Source organism: Vicugna pacos, chromosome 3 (genome assembly GCF_048564905.1).
Source record: "Vicugna pacos chromosome 3, VicPac4, whole genome shotgun sequence".
Classification (NCBI taxonomy): domain Eukaryota; kingdom Metazoa; phylum Chordata; class Mammalia; order Artiodactyla; family Camelidae; genus Vicugna; species Vicugna pacos.
Window position 1 is genome coordinate 66,732,905 of NC_132989.1, and position 16,973 is coordinate 66,749,877.

Below are 16,973 nucleotides of genomic sequence, written 5' to 3' on the forward strand. Positions count from 1 at the left end.
AAAGTGTATTATGATATCCTTTCTTCATCTGATATACTCAGCTATTTTCTACGCTCTCCTGTGTTATTTCATTGAACAATTGCAGATTGGAGCCAACCAAACTGATTGCACGGTCCTCTAAAGAGTCAGAGTTTCCAGTGTGCACATTTGGTCATAATGATCCCCAGTCCCTCTGACTCGTGGGGGCCTCCGTTGGCAGAACATGCAGCAGGCTAGAGGTCCATGGGGCTGACCAGCTGCTCCACAGACTGCGCTCTGAGGGTTGAGGAGGGCGGGGTCGAGAAAGGATTTTAGGTTTATTCCCCAAATAACTCCTTTGCACATATGCTGCCAACTCCGTTCAAAGTTCGGGGGCTCTTTCCACATCTAGTGGCCTAGTGGTTCTTGCTATAGGGACAAGAACATAAGTGGTGTGGAACTGCCCTGTCACTGGTTATAAAGGAAATCTGTTGTGAGCTTGTTCTCTTTTCTGCTCCTAAATCCAGCTAGAGCCTGCTTGTAATAGAGCCCAGATTTGACCAGTAGGCAAAGGTAATGCCGTGAGTAATGGCCAAGTAATAAGATGAAAGGCGCCTGGGTTCCCGAACCCCCAGCAAGCCAATTGCTCATTTCAGAACTAGGAAAGGAAGCTAGTGGGACAGGAGGGACCCACACTCTTCCTTTCCTCAGTCCTCTCTTGTGCTCAACAGCTGCATCACATTTTCTTCAGCTCTAAACGTTAGGGCAACTTCATCCACTTGACAGAAGTTAAAGCATTTTCATGCGTATTATTGCATGTAACCACTGTGGTAGTTCTAGGAGCAGATATTTTATAGATGAGGAACTCAGCCTCAGCTGAGTCAGAGCTAATGATGGCTGGGCTAGGTATCCACCTCAGCAGCTCTGCTATCCAGTCTGCTCATGCACCGCAATTAGGTGAACAGAGCTGTGTGAACAGTAATGAGTTCCCCATGCCTGGATGTAATCAAACATGGGCTGGTGATGTCACAGGAAAGAGGTAAGCCTGGAAAGACAGTGGGACTAGGTGACCCTTAATATCTTTTTTGAGGTCCTCCAAATTCTCTGATATTTTGATACCTGCAACACGGGCTTCTTCAAAACCATTTTCCCCCCTGAACTTTAGAAGTAAAACAATCTCTGAAGAAGCCCATTGCTATGAAAGAGACAATACAGAAAAATGCAAAAAGATTCAAATGAAGAGACTAATGAGATTTTTGAGGCTTCAAGAAAGGCAAAGTTTAATTTGCATATAGGCATAACCCACACCTCACCCAGCAAGTGTTAGGCCACAGCACAAACCCCTCTGTCCGAGTCACAAATGTCAGCAAATTTGCAAAGTAACTGGACACAAAGAATATACTTCTCAAAGTAACACATAGGTTTGTCCGTCTCACATACACAGAAATAACAACGAAATACACTGAAATCCTCTGCAAAAGAGAGATGAGGATGGTAATCAAGTCTGGACAGCACTTTACAGATTACAGTCTAAATCATTTTGTCCTCATGACAGCCCTGTGAGGTAGGTAGCATGGGATTGACTTCATTTCACAGATGAGGAAACTGAAAATCAGAGAGGTTTCAGCACTGGCCTAAGGTTTCCCAGCTTTCGATGTCGATCTGGGCCTAGAACTCAGGACTAGGATGCTTAGACCAGTGCTCTTTCACAACTGCCTTTCCAGGGAAATATTAATGGTTGTATAAAAGGCAGTGGTTCAGCATCATTTAGTAGAACTATCGTGTTTTCTTGAGCAGATGAGATCCAGTACAATCAAATCATGTTTATGTTATGCAGTATAATAGCCAGATGAATAACTTTCTGAATCATTCATGTGTTTATATCTACAACAAAATGGTTGTTTTCTACCTTAGTTCTGCCCTGCCTTAATTATAAGTCACTGACAGACACAGAAATATGACACTCTGGTTAGATTTCACTGACTCAAGTCTTATTACCAGGATTCACATAGTGGTGTCTGTAATCAAGTCATTATTTAAACTTACAATCTGTTGTCTTACTGAAATGAAAATGAATCTTATTCATTTATTCCTTCTGGCTGTGGACATTAGCCTACCTCTATTCTTTAGCCGTAAGTAATATGTTCTCTTTTATACAATTTCAATAGCAGTAAAAATGATAAGCTTCACAGGTTGATTTTTAACAAAAACTTACAGTTTAAAGTGAAGAGAAAGGTGCCCCCCCCCACCCCTGCCAGGGGGAATAAAATCAAACTTTGAAAAGAAAAGCTAAAGAAAATCCTTTATTTTAAAATAAAAGTTAATTTTATTGGGAACAATCCCTCTACTGCATTACTCTTTTTAGTTAAGAATTTAAAAGTGGCCCAATCATCACCAACCCAAGGTCTTGCCTTGTATGACACCAGGAGGAAAGAAAAGGTCAGGTGCGTCATCACACACACTCCAGCCTGGAATATAATGGATTTTTCTCTTCCAGGTTATCCAGTATCTATGAGTTTCATTTGTGTTTAAGTGGTACTTTAAGATGAATTTAAATTTAACAAACATTAATGGGGACTTGGTGTGACAGCGACTTTAAAATACTGCAACACAGTAGTTTAAAATTCCCTCTTTAAATTCCTTCAGAGAAACACTAAGGAAAAGTGACAACATTCTACTTCATGCCTGAATCTGTCACATAATATATGGGCTCAAGTTAGAGATTTATTCCTGTAGCAAAACTGGATGTCTTAGTTAATAACCAAAGGCATACCCTAAAAGCCCCAAGATAATTTCATTGACAGTACAAAATGTGGGTATTCATCTGAAAGCATGAAATTGGATTTTACTTCTGACTTTCTAGGTTAATTTTGTAGTAATATAAGGGTTTCCTACTTGGCTGTTAGAGGCTGACCTCCCACCTACTCATAGAAATGGGTTTCACATAATGGAATATAGGCAGACACGGCCAAGAGTGCACACTCAGACAATCAGACAAAGCTTGTAAGGCAGAAGTCGATGGGGGCTTTAAACAATCAAAGGAAACCACAAGTTGCTCCTGGGTATTTAAAAAGTGACCAAATTGAGCTTTTTAAAATGTGCTTTCCTCTCCCAGTTGGCCCAGAAATGATGCAGGTCATCAAAAGCAATTCCCTCGGAGGTGGAATTGTCGCTCTTGCAGCTCCGACTAGGCTTCAGACTCTAGGAAGCACAAGGAGGGGGTGTGTGACCCTCGATAAAACGCATAGACAATTGACAGTGCCCATAGTTGACCACTGGGGGGCGCTTCCGACATCCTGCAGGAAATAGGCTTGCCAGCTTTGTCACTAGTTGAGGAAAACCTTTATACCAAAAGCGGAGGAGCATTTGGAAATTCCTCTAGTTCCTATTTTTCTTTAATAAGAATGTCTGAAGTGCCACTGGATCATTTGGGTCATAGAATTAAGGGTCCAAATTTCCAGGGACAGCACCCACAGAACCACACCCTCCCCTCTGGAAGGCTTTGGGGACTCCAAGAGCAGAATCAGATGCATCGACCTTTCCACGTGTTGTCCTGCCGGAAACTACTGGTCTTTCACTGATTTGTCCTGGTTTTAGTTCACCTTCCAAAATTGTGTTTTTTCAGCCAAGTAAGTTAACCTTTACTTTCCTTTTCTTCTGCAAGACCTTGAGGTGGTTGGTGCAACTGACATAGATTAGTTCAAATCCTTAGTTTCTGAACACTGAGAAATAAATGGCAAGTTATGCATTGTTAGGATCCAAACAACCCATGCTTCTTATCATGCATCAAGATGCATCAACCTCTTATTTGAAACTAAAGAGAAAAACAAGCAACTAGTTTTTGGGTTTTTTTTAAGAAAAATAAAGCATCCGTAAGTCACCTTCCTTGGGTTTAGTGCTACACTGTTGGCTAATATGAGCTACTGAAAATATTTTTGGAATGTTCTTCAAATATTATAAATATTTTCTCTTATTTACTTGATATTTTACTATATACTTATGTACAGAGATGGCCCTTACCATGCAGGAAAAATATACATTCTCCACCTCTATGGTACATTATCAATTCCACTGGGTCTTCTAAGCCAGCAAGTTTAACTTATTAGTCAGCTGTCAGCTCTAACGACATAATTAAAGTGCAAAGGAAGAGGGAAAACAGCCAAACAGATCAATTTTCTCATTGTCAGCATCAATGCACTTCACGCCTCTAAGAGAGAATGCCGGGTGCAACAGGCTCAGATAACAACTCTATATTTTTTTCTTCCTTCTTTTAACGCAAAGGTCTCCCTGAGAAGAGAAGAGGGAGGTAAACGAGATAGCCCTGTTTCTCCAACAACCAACAATCCTGGGAAAAGCAAGGTCACTTTTCCAACCCCGGGTACGAGGACTAACCCATGCATTGGGTTTCCTGACCTAAGAGCTGTTGAGTGTTTGGGCCACTTCCCAAACACTTATAATATTTCCACTCAGAAATATCCCCAAATTTAAAAACAACGATGACTGAGGAAGAACTGTCTACCAGTAGCACACAGAAAGGTGGGTTTTAAAAAGCAAATCCCACTAAACACATTTCTTAAATTAAAAAAAAATACAACCAACGTTCATAGTGAGACTAAAAGTGCTCTGTGTACGTCAGAATAGATTCCCACGTTACCAAGAGTGGCAGGGGTGGGGGGAGAAAACTAGCACAGCCAGGCGCAGAGATGACTTTGAGTGTATCTTTTCACTTAGCACTGAGACCCACTCTTCCCGCAGCACTTTGTGACCTTCTGTCGTACTCCACATTTTTGTCCACGAGATGCAGGAGCATCTTTTTGCAAAGTCTGCACCCGCCTCTCCAAGGGCATTGGCTTCTGGGCGCCACAGCCTCAGGAAGAAGCCCCTCACCCGCTCCCCTACCCCGAGATGGCCACTAGTTGGACTCCTCTGGGGCACAGCTACTGAGTTTTTAATTACGGAAACGTTACATTACAAATTCACTTGACTTCCAATAAGTCTTTCCTGTCCTGTTGCCTAAAGACTGAAAGAGCAGTTTCAGAACATGCCATTCGTCCAACACAAACATTTATAATGCACTGAGAATCATGCACATGCTGTGGACTGAAATTGCTTATGGTGTCGGCCCATCCCTGCCGAGGCAGCCTCCACTCTTCTGGAAGCTTGAAATAAAGGAAATGTAACAGAAGCAGTTAAATCCTAGAAGACTGGGAGGTGCACCAGGCCGGTAAAGTGCCAGCAAAACATCACAGGCCTTTTCCCCAGACTCTTGTCCCCGAGTTCTCACAGCATATGGGGCATAGTTTCAAATTCACCTTCTTATCTGCTTCATTAAAGTGGCCACCAGCACCTCCCAGCTGATACTCCCTTATGCAAATAAGCCCTCCGCTTTACCAGATATCAATCTCTTCATCTTCCCACCCAAGCCTGCAGCATCTGTCTTTGACCCCAGCCAACTGGGCTTCCCTGGCTGGAGACAGAATTCCAGTTTTGTTCTGTCATCTTCGGTGGACAAAGGAGACTGGCTTCGTCCCCATCCCCCCACCCCCCGAACTCCCTGCCCCGTGGGAGGCATGGCCTGCACAATTCTGTCTGCTCTGCTTTCCAAGAAAATTCCACGGACTCGGGGCAAGGCTGGATCGTCACGCAGGGAGCCGAGGTTCAATTTTTAGTGACAGCTCATACAGTGTATCTTCGTCTATGATGAGGGCTTTGTCAAGCAAGTACTGAGTGACCTGGAGAATAAAGGGAAATGCCCGCTTTTAGTTCTTTTGCAACGCCAGTATGTACATTTTCTGAATGGAACCTGACACAATTCAACATTTTCTCCTAAACATTTGAAAACTTGATGTACCTAAAAAATTTATGAATGTTTTCTCACTGCAAAAAAAAAAAAAAAATCAAACACCTCTCGTCCTCTCTCATCTCTCAAGCCCAGGCACTTCCCTCAAGAAGCAACACTGTTAGGAGTTGGCTTGCATCATCCCAGATGTTGTTCTGTCTGTCTTTCTAGACATTACCATGCACTGACAGAAATCATTTTTCCCCTTACAATCGTAAGTGGCATCAAAACGGTACATTTTATTCTGCTTTCATCAAACTAGAAGTCATGGAGAGCGCTTCATGTCAGTACAAAGAGCTCAAACTGCTGTGCAGTATTAATAGTGTGATATGTCAGAGTTCATTTAATGATCTCATACTGATGAGTGGGTTTAGTCGCTGTCAGTGTTTCATTATGACACAAGTTACAGTGAAGTCCTTATTAGCATGCTTCCTGGTGCTCATGTGTGACTGTTCCTCTAGGGCAGACACTGGAAATGAAAGGAAAGACACTGAAATGAACATGTTGGAGAATGGGGTATTTCCATGAAAATATTTCTGTATTTTTATTGAGATACAGTGGACTTCAGTAAAATCAGTAGCTTGATTAGTTCTGACAAATGTAAACACCCATGTAGCTCACATATATAGCATGATAGAGAACATTCCATCGCCCCAGAGAGTTCCCTCATGCAGCTTCCTGATCAGTCTGCTCCCAGAAGCAATCACTGCCCTGATTTCTAACACCATACGTTCGTTTTGTCTACTTTAGAACCTCACGTACATGGAATCACATGGTATGTACTCTTTTCTGTCTGGCTTCTTTCACTCGGCGTAATATTTTGAGATTCACCTATGTTGTGGTGTGTTTCAGTGGTTTCTCCTCTTTCATTGCTGAACAGGGGGTCCATTGTGTAGATACACCACAATTCGTTTATCCGTTCGTCTATTTATGGACACCTGGGCTATTTCCTATTTTGGGCTGTTAATTAAGAAATGCTGTGAACATTTTATACATGGTTTTTAATGGGCATGTTTCCACTTCCTCTTTGGATAAATACCTAGGAAAGAAATTCCTGGGTCATAAGGTAGATGCATATTTAACATTTTAAGAAACCTCCAGATGACACAGTTTTCCAAAGTGGTTGTACCATGTTACTCTCACTAGCAATGTATGCGAGTTCTGGCTACTTGGAACATCAATTTTTAATTTTAAAAGGTAATATAAAATGACCTCTAAAACTTTTGCACCAATAGTACATGAGAGTACCTGTTATCCCACACTCTAACTAATGTTTGCTATTATCAATATTTTAAAAATTTGTCTGATAGCTGATAATGATATCTCTTTATAATTTGCATCTCTTTTCTTATTAATGAAATTGAGCATGTTTCAAATACGTATTGGATATTTTTGTTCTTCTGCGAGTTACCTGTTTATAGCTCTACCAACTTTCCTATTGAGTTGTTAATGCTTTTCTTGAAGATCGACAGGAATATTTTTATTCTGTCTCTTTGTTTCATATGTTACAAATCTTGTCTCCTATTCTACTGCTTGTATTTTGACTTTTTAAGTAATTGCCCTTTGTCATATAGAAGTTTTAGATTTTGAAGCAGCAAACTTTATCAAGCTTGTCTTTTACAGCTTTTGCATTCAGTGCTTAAGAAGGTCTCTCAAATCTGAAGGTCATGAATATTTTATCCTACATCTTATTAAAATAACTTAGTGTTTCTTTTTACATTTAGGTAATGAAATCATCTGGAATGGAGTTTTGTGAATGGTGTAAGATGGAGAGCCAAAATTTCTATTCCATTTACAGGATGGTCGATTTCTTTTTGGCACTTTCTTTAAATGCCTCCTTTAATCCATACTAGATTTTCATATAGACAGAATGTGCACCTGGACTTTATCCTGCTCCACTGGATTTGTATTCCTGTACCAAAATAGTCCTGTTTTATTCACTATAGTTTTAGGATATGTGTCTGTATCTGGCAGGGAAAGCTCTCCCTTACTTTTCTTATTTTTCAAAAAGTCCTCATCTTTTCTTTGCCTATCTAAGCATCCTTATGATTTTCATAATAAGTATGTCAAGTTCCATGAAATAATAGGGAAAACTGGCTGTGAGTTATATGGGATTTCTGTCCTACCTTCTAAATTTTTCTGCAAAGCTAAAATGATTCTAAAACATAATGTCTTAAAAAATGAAAAGAAAGGAAGGAAAGAAGGAAGGAAGGAGGGAGGAAAGAAGGAAAGAAACAAACCAACAAAGAGGTAAAAAACCCAGTTGTGGCTGTGATGGAGAGAGGAAGGGGGTATAAGATGTGAGATGAATCTTGAAGGATGAGTAGGGACCGCATAATGCAAGACTTCTTGGACATATCAAGAATTATTTATTTCCTTATCCTAAGAGCAAAGGGAAGCCAGTAGAATATTTAATGCAAGGGGCAAACAACTTCCACTGTGCGTTTCTAAGAGTTCTATCTGGCTGTAAATGGTAGAACGGATGTTGCCTTCTAGAGTGAATGCAAGTAGACTAGGTAGCAGATATTGGTAGCTTGTACCAGGGGTGGTGGTGATGTAGACAGCTCCACAAGGATAAAGGACATAAAATAGATAGGATTTGATGATGATAAATGGATATCATCATTTTGCCTTCTTTCTTGTTTTTTTTTCTAGTCAGAGTTACCAAAGGTTTGTCGATTTTATTGGTCTTTTCTTTGAGTCAGCTTTTTGTGTTATTGATCAACTCTACCACTGTTTCCAATTCATTAATTTCCCCTTTTTTCTTCATTAAATGCTCTCACAACCACACAATATTACCTTTGGCTGATGGTCTATTCGATAGGAAGTCTGCTGGAACTGGCGTATCTCTCTGATGATGTGTGATATCTAACAGAAAAACAACAATGACAAAAGCAAAGTGAAAGTATTTCCCTGTGTTGCAGTACATTCTACTGGGAGCCCATCCCAGAGCAGTCAGTCACTTCCAGCACTGAGATGTCTCGAGCACCGCCCAATCATGCTCTCAGCCCAAAGCCTTCTTGCCCTTCAATGAGCCACATGAAAAGCCAGCAGCAAGAAGACGCTGAATTCATCATCAGGGAAACAGCAGGCACCAGGTGGCCTCAGGTTAGGGAGGGGCAAGCCCTGGGTACTACTGATGGGTTGCTTGCTTCTCCCTTGGTGCTCAGAACCCAGCTGTTCAACAGAAAGCCGTCAGCATCTATTAGTGGTCAGTCTTAGAAAGCCATCCTTGGACGTTTATTCCCCACCCTCCTTGTCCAGACTGCAAGCTGAAATGGCCCTGCAAAAATTTACTGAATCGGCCAATGTCAGGGATCAGACCCAATGTCCACCACCTCTTCCACCTCAAGATTAAAAAGCAAACAGGGACTTCCATGACGCAGCCTCTTCTTTATAAGCCACTGAAGTCATTGAAACAGGCTGATTATGAAATTTTCACCTACCATTCTCATCTTGGAGAAATTGACAAGGCCTTCCTCAGTAAAGTTTGGTGTTCCTTCTTCAATAAATGCCAGGTCTGTCAGGTACATCCCCAGATAAGGAACGGCAGGGGGGTTACAACTGCAAAATCAAGAGGCACTGTTCTTACCTACATTCACCCAAATGTCGACTTACCTCCCCAGTTTAAACAGGAAGCAACTGGGCTGCTCCCATCAGGAAGAAGGAAGTCTTTCAGTTCCATTTTCAGAAGCATGTTCACAATACGCAGAGTTTAAAATCCGTCTCGCAATAGAATATGATACAAAATTACAGCCCACGCTTGACTATGTGTTTGAGACAATGGCATTTCAAACAACAGGATGTCTCATAGACAAAAACAAAATGTTTGCTAGCGGCATTCGCTTGCAGTGTTTGTCTGCAGTAGTTGTAAATTGACCACACTTCCCCGAGGGATGAAAGCATGTAGGAAACCCCTACGCCCTCACCTCATTGAAGTGCAAACATTCAATCTTAAAGAAGTAGGTGGAAAAATCAATGTGATTAGAACTTGTTAAACTTGTTTTCTGTTTCAGTTAATATTTAAATGTTTTAGAAGGCATAGGCTTAATTAATATCACACCTGTTCACTAAAGTGAGACTTCCTTTGTTTTTTTTGGAAGGGGGATACACTTGGTCTCAAAGAGTCTAGAGACTGAGAACATGGCTTTTTGATCCATGGTGAACTGGGTTTGAGTCCCAGTTTGACCACTTTACTAAATGATGCTGGGCAAACTCTGAACCACAGTTTCCTCATCTGTAACATGGAGACAATAAAACTGATTGCTTTCGTTTGTTATGAGGCTTAAAAGGCACATCAAGCACTTAGCATGAGGCCTGTCATTTAGCAAATATTCAGTGAACAGTCCTTGTACTACTGTTGTTGTTGTTACTATGAGTCTTTCTTTTACTCAGGGCATCATAGGGAAGTATTTTCTAGAGTAAGCCAAGTATGTGCAGTAGATCATAGGAAAACAAGTGGCAGGAGAATAGATTCTATTCTGTCTCTCTCTGTCTCTGTGTGTGTGTGTGTGTTTCTGTGTGTCTGTCTGTCTGTAGAAAGAGAGAATACTCCAGCAATAAAAGGCCAAAAATAAATGTCAATAATCAATAGGTATTAGAATATTTAAATTTAAAAAATCACAGGAAATCATTGTGTTTAGATTAGGAAATAGCAAATCAAGCAACTTTTTGTAGTACAAGATGTTTTGATTTACTGTGGTGACACCTTCTTTTTATTTAGAATGCTCTGAGACCATGAGTATATCCATTAGACACTTACCGTATGCATGACATTCCAAATGAAAAGGAAAATCAGAAAAATATCTAGATGATGGGAGTGGTTGCCCATCTGTTTTTTCTTTTCAAAGCAAAGCAGGAGGTAGGCAACTACTTGTACACAATAAAATTATATGAATGTATTTCTGAATAAGGAATAATTTAATAATTAAGATAGACATACTTTTTAAGGGTTTCTCTGAGATTTTTAAATCTTCCTTCAGATGAAACAGTCTTCTGAAGCTTGTCCATTAGCGCTTTTGTCTAGAAAGAAACAAATAACTTAGAATGTCACAAAAATACTCCTATGGTTTGATAAGGTGGTGAGTTACCAAAAGATGCTCACTTCTCTTCTACAGTGGCAGGTACTGATACCTCTGTCAGACTATTGTGATGTGATATGATTTTCAAAATACAGAGATGGGGCATTATGTTTAAATTTTATGTTTAAAAAGGGAAAGAAGAACATGCGGAGAAGAAAAAGGGGCTACACTATTCATTTAGCCAAAAAGAGAGAAAATGTGTAGAAAGGAAAAACTGTACTGCACAGGAAACTCAGGAACTTAAAGAACTGAAAAGCACACGCTGAACAGGGAATCTTAAAGGAGAGGTCTCGTGTCAGGGAGTTTCCATATGGAATCTTTTTGACTGTTAATTTCCACGTCATCAAAGCACACACTAGGTTGCTTGGCTATGGATGGACCAATACCCTCCAGTCCAAATCCTTTCCTTTGTTAGAAAAGTGTAACTGATAATGACCAAGAAATAAAATAAAATTGTTGTTGACGTTGGTCTGGAGTTTCTTCCACGTACCTGGGAGAATGGGAGGGTGGCCGTCAGAGATGACGACCCCCTGCCGGTAACACCCACAGCCAGGCAGCTTGGCTGGGAGAGGCACCTGGAAGGAAGCTCACGCTGAGGCTCCTCAGCCGACTCTGTCTCAGTCTGGAGGGGGGCAGCATGGCTTCAGGAGAGCTTTCAGGGTGACTCAAAGGGCCACCTTCCCCCTCCTGGTTCCTGAGGGCTCTAGGAGAAGACAGCCAGCAGGGCTTGGGCAGAAGCGGAGGGTTGAGGGGAATGGAACGAGGTCAAGTGGTCTTCCTGCCTGGTGCTGGGCTGGCCCTTGGCTTCAGAGAAGCTGAAGAAATAGTCTGTCCTACAGTCACAGACCAAATGTGGTGGGCTCCAGAGAACATATCCTACCGGGCCTTCTGGATGTCTCCCAGACTGGGCTTGGAGCTGGAGAGAAGACAGCTACAGAGCAGATGGAATCAACAAAAGTGTCTGAAGTAGGGCATATCTGCAACCAGGACCTACCTCCCGTGACCGGGCTGAGGCACCAGGCCCTGCAGCATAGTCCAGCACCCGTGCTAGAGCTTCTGTGAGTGACCCACAGACCTGACTGCACTGGCGTATTCTACTGAATGCCTCTACAGGTAATGTAGTCAAATTTGAAAAAATAACTTCAATATTAGTCTTATCATCTCTATTCCATAGTCAGTTCAGTTATCCCTAAACCTGCATCCTGTCAAAGACGTGAATATCGTTTAAGTCAACCACAGGGAAGGACTAACATTTTGTTAAAGAGGATTGAAGTATCCCTTGGTGCCAACCTCAGAGGAAAAAAGAAATGAGAAGAAGAAAAGAGACGGCAGAGGAGTGACTTACTGACCCTGATGGAGTGTGACATGCATGTGACAGGATAATACGGTCTTTGCATCCAGTGCCCAATGGCTGAGGCCACCACTGCCTCACAGGGAGGCAACACCAGCCACAACCAAGGGGTCAGTGTTCAGCTTCTGGATGCTGATATAGCTGCTTGAAGCTCATTTTTAAAATGGAATTCCAATACCCATTCATTATAAAATCTCTCAAAAAACTAGGAAGAGAGGGTCGCTTCCTCAATTTTATAAAAAGTACTTACAAAAAACCTACAGGTGATACCATCCTTAATGGTGAAAACTGAAAGCTTTCCGCCCAAGATCAAGAACAAAGTCAGAATGCCCTTTCCTCACCATCTTATTCAACATAGTATTGGGAAGTCTAGACAGAACAACAAGGCAAGAAAAGGAAATGAAAGGTATATAAATTAGAAAGAAAGAAAGAAGATTGTTCTTATTTACAAGTGACAAAACTGTCTATGTAGAAAATCCCAAGGAATCTACAGAAAAATTCTTCTAGGACTAATAAGTGAGCTCAGCTTGGTTGTGGATACAAGACACAAAAAGCAATCACCTTTGTATATACTAACAATGAATGTGTGGAAACCAAAATTAAAACCACAATAACCTTTAAAATATCTCCAAAGAAAAGGAAATATTTAGGCATAAATCTAAGGAAACATACAGAACTTTTATGTTGATGATTTCAAAATGCTGATTTAAGAAATAAAGAAAACCTAAAGATATGGTGAGAAATACGGTGTTTCTGGACTGGAAGACTCAATATAGAAAAGATGTCAATGCTTCCTAAATTGATTGGTTGAATGAAATTCCAACGGAAATCTCAGTAAAGTTCTTTAGACATAGTTTTTATTCTAAAATTCATATGGAAAGTCACAGCACCTAGAGTAGCTAAAATAATTTTGAAACAGAAGAATAAAGTGAGAGGAATATAGAAAGAACACTCAATTCTCCAAGGTAAATAAAACAAAGAATCCAATTAAAAATGAACTGAATACATGAGCAGACATTTCTCTGAACAGGATGTACAGATGCAAACAAGCACATGAAACAATGTTTAGCAGCATTAGCCATTAGGAAATGCAAATTAGAACAATGATGAAATATCAAAGTGGGTAAAATAAAAAACAGAGATAACACCAAATGCTGACAAGAATGCAGAGAACCTGTTCCCTCATACATTGCTTACAGGAATGCAAAGTGGTACAGGCTGTCTGGGTGAGAGTTCGGCAGTTTCTTATAAAACTAAACAGATAGTTACCATGCGACCCAGCAATTGCACTCGTAGGCATTTATCCCAGAGAAATGAAAACGTACAGCCACACGAAACCTATACATAAATGTTCAGTGCAGCTTTATTTATAATAGCTAACTCTGAAAATAACGCAGCTGTTCTTCAAGGGGTGAATGGTTTAACAAAATGTCATATATTTATAACATGAGTACTACTCAGCAATAGAAAGGAACTAAGTATTTACACATGTAACAACTTGAATGGCTCTCAAAGGAATTATGCTGAGTTTAAAAAAAGGCAATCTCAAAATACTATATACTGTATGATCTCATTAATAGAATGTTCTTGAAATTACAAAATTATAGAGATGGAAAACACATTTGTGGTTGCCAGGACTTAGGAAGGGGGAGGGAGGGAGGTGGCTGTGACTATAAAAGTGTGGCAGGAGGGATCCTGGTGACAGAACTGTTCTGTATCTTGACTGGAGTAGTGGTCCCATGAATCTACCCCTGTAATAAAAGTGCATAAAACAAAACACACACACACACTCACACACAAATGAAAACATGTAAAACAGATGAAGTGTGAATAAGGTCGGTAGACAGTACCAATGGTTAACTTTGTGGTTGTGGCACTGTCTGTAGTTAATGCAAAATGTTACCATTGGTGTAGGAGATATCTCCTCTTTCTCACAATGGCGTATGAATCTACAATGATCTCGACATTAAAAGTTTTTTTTAAAAAACAACTTTTATAAAAGCTGTGGCTTTTATTTGCAAGGTCTAGGCTCCATTCACAGAAGAAGAGTTTGCTGGTTCTAAGGGCCAAATCTGGGATTCTTAGAGCACTCTAGTTTTACTAAGGAATTGGGGGAGGGATAAAAGATACGACTTTGGCTGGGCTTCTTGCTACATAGGGAAGAATTTAAAAGGCTTGGGGAGAGAAAAGAAGATAGAATACTGTAAGAAGTAGTGCTTTTGAGGGGGGCTTACACCCTCAGAAGGGGCAACAGAAACCAGGTAGTTCTGAGGAATTGCCCACAGAATACATGCTCTTCTTCCTGCCTGAAACCCTGGAGGTGGGCACCCTGAAGGTGCCCTTCCCCAACTGTGGGTGGTCACACAGTGGTCTGTGGAAGAAGGATACACAGAGGGGGCCTGGCATAGACCCTCCTGGCCTCTGGCACCCATGGGACATGGAGGAGCCTAGAAAATTCCCCCAACACCCTGTGAGAGGGCCAAGGTAGTTACCTAGTGATGCAGAATTAGCCCACCCACCAGGGATCACCAAGGGGCAGGGCAGCCTGCCGTCGAGGTAATACACTGAGAACTGAAGGCGAGGGGAGGGCAGCCAAGCTCCCTGGGTGCAATAACCACATCATGTTCCTGGCAGGGTAGGTCCACCACTTGAACACCAGGCACGGTCAGCTCACAGCAGTTTGCACCCAATGACCCATCAGCCAAAGCCTACAAGAGGCCAGTGAGTGCACACAGCCTCTGATGATCTGGAGAAGCCCTCCCCAACACCCACAAACACCTGGGGGAAACCAGGAAGGAAGAGCGGGGAAAACTGTGATGTCACTTGAATCTTGAAATTGTATGAATGAAAACAGTAAGCATGAACACGCTGAGTCCAGTTAAAAGAAAATTAAGAAAGTTACATTTCTTCACATCCCAAGTCATTAGGCAAAAACTCAGCTACATGAATGACAAAGAAGAAGGTGAATATGGAGGCCCTCTGTCCCTGGTTTTTGTCCCTAAGGCATCTGTATCTTTACTTTGAGGAAGAAAGAGTGGATTCTCCAAACATCACCGTGTTCACTTGGAATCAATGTGCCCTCTCTAAGTAACTCAGGGAACAGCTCCCGAGTGTTAACCACATTGTTTGAAGTTGCCCCAAATATGTTATAATGAATGTTTTGGTTTGTATTTTCTTTTCTAAATTAACCACTTAGAAATGCACATGAGTGGAGTCAATTAAGTGGTAAGAACACAGTCAGCACCCAGGCTGGCACCTTTCTTTGGCAACAGAGCTGCTCATTTTGGTTAATTATTTCCTCATTAGTAATATTTATCTTGGCTCAGGTCTCCGGGCCACTCCTCCTCACGGCAGCGGGAGGTGTCGCACGCTGACACTTACCTGCTTGGACACCTTGGCCCAGGTTTTCTTCAGCCGGTAGATGGCACTTCTGTTTAAGGCTGAGGTGATCTCCAGCACGCCGTTGTAGTTGTGCAGGCATCGGCAGATGTCCGCCACCGCCACCCACTTCTCAATCGCGTTGGCTCGGGAGCTGACATCGGCGTAATTCATTATCTGGGAGGCCACCAGGTTACTCATCTGAGACAATGGAAAAGCGGAGAGAGGCCAGCTAAGAGCCAAAGCGACACATGCAGGCAAAATACCTGAATTACCTAGAGAAACGTCAGGGAAGCAGGGGTCGAGGCATGTGGGGATCAGAGCCCATTTTAAATAATAACTTCCTGTCAAGACTAAAGTCTATAATAATAACAATAACCAAAACACTCTCACAAACACCTGCTCATCCTCAGAGTGAAGAGAGGGGCTGTTTGGAATTAACTTGCTTGGAGAAGAGGTGATTTTGTTCATCAGTAACTTTGATGAAGGAGTTATTTCCAATAATTATTGACAGAGTGGAACAGAATGAACTAACTCTTAAGGAACAGCAACTTTTGCAGGTCAGGGGTTTCACTTCTTGGGGCCTCTCCCCATGTTCCTTGGGTCCCACAGTGTGGGAATATTTACTCTAGGAAGGCTTGGTTATCACAGAGAAACCCCCAATCAAATCAAACTCTAACCTATCAATTCTCAAACCAGAAACAACTGAGTGCAGGAAAAGAGAAAATATTTTCACCTTCTTATTTTGCTGAGGTTTTTTTTTCCACCAGCAGTTAAAAGGACATATACTTTCCAGGATAAGTACTGTAATTCTATTTGTTAAAGCCAAGAGAAAAAGAGGCAGCTTGAGAAGGCTGAACACTTAGAATATGGAAAGGAAAAAGATAGAAGAGAATTGATTACTAACAAAGGGAATATGGAGTCCAGAATCTCACATCCATACACTAAATCTGATGAGGGCACCCATTCTATGATAAGTCCATAGGTATTTTCAATCTCACAGGGTCTTGGAATTATCATGGTGCATAATCATTAAAGAAATAATTTTGTACCGAGCACCTCGTACGGACCAGGCATTCTTTTGGGTTGTGGGAACGGCAGAAATAAATAAATCAGGCTCCCTGACCTTGAGTCACTGAGCCCCGTTAGGCAGGGAGGTGAGGGAGGCAAACATAAACAAGTAAATCTCATCCAGTGAAATGCAAAGCTAGGGCTGTCTGGAGAGGAGTGTGGGAAATGGAGGAGCAAGGGGCCTAGTCCAGAGGAGCTTCTGGAAAGAGTCGTGCCTACACGGAACCCTAGAGGATGAGTAGGAGCTAGCCATGCTCTCCATCAAAGCAGAAGGGCATGTGCAGGGGGACAGAGT

At 41.6% G+C, this 16,973-nt stretch overlaps 1 protein-coding gene across 2 annotated transcripts in view; it reads right to left on the reverse strand.

The window, feature by feature from the left end:
- Nucleotides 1-5,528: 5,528 nt before the first annotated feature.
- Nucleotides 5,529-16,973, reverse strand: part of RASGRF2 (Ras protein specific guanine nucleotide releasing factor 2) — a 203,873-nt gene continuing 192,428 nt past the window's right edge. For both annotated transcript variants that reach the window (XM_031674454.2, XM_031674449.2), the window contains exons 23-27: nucleotides 15,611-15,808; nucleotides 10,740-10,819; nucleotides 9,244-9,361; nucleotides 8,597-8,665; nucleotides 5,529-5,690 (exon numbers count right to left, since the gene is read on the reverse strand). In XM_031674454.2, coding sequence (XP_031530314.2) covers nucleotides 5,598-5,690; nucleotides 8,597-8,665; nucleotides 9,244-9,361; nucleotides 10,740-10,819; nucleotides 15,611-15,808 — 558 coding nt within the window. In that variant the 3' untranslated portion in view covers nucleotides 5,529-5,597. The remainder of the gene's footprint in view (nucleotides 5,691-8,596; nucleotides 8,666-9,243; nucleotides 9,362-10,739; nucleotides 10,820-15,610; nucleotides 15,809-16,973) is intronic.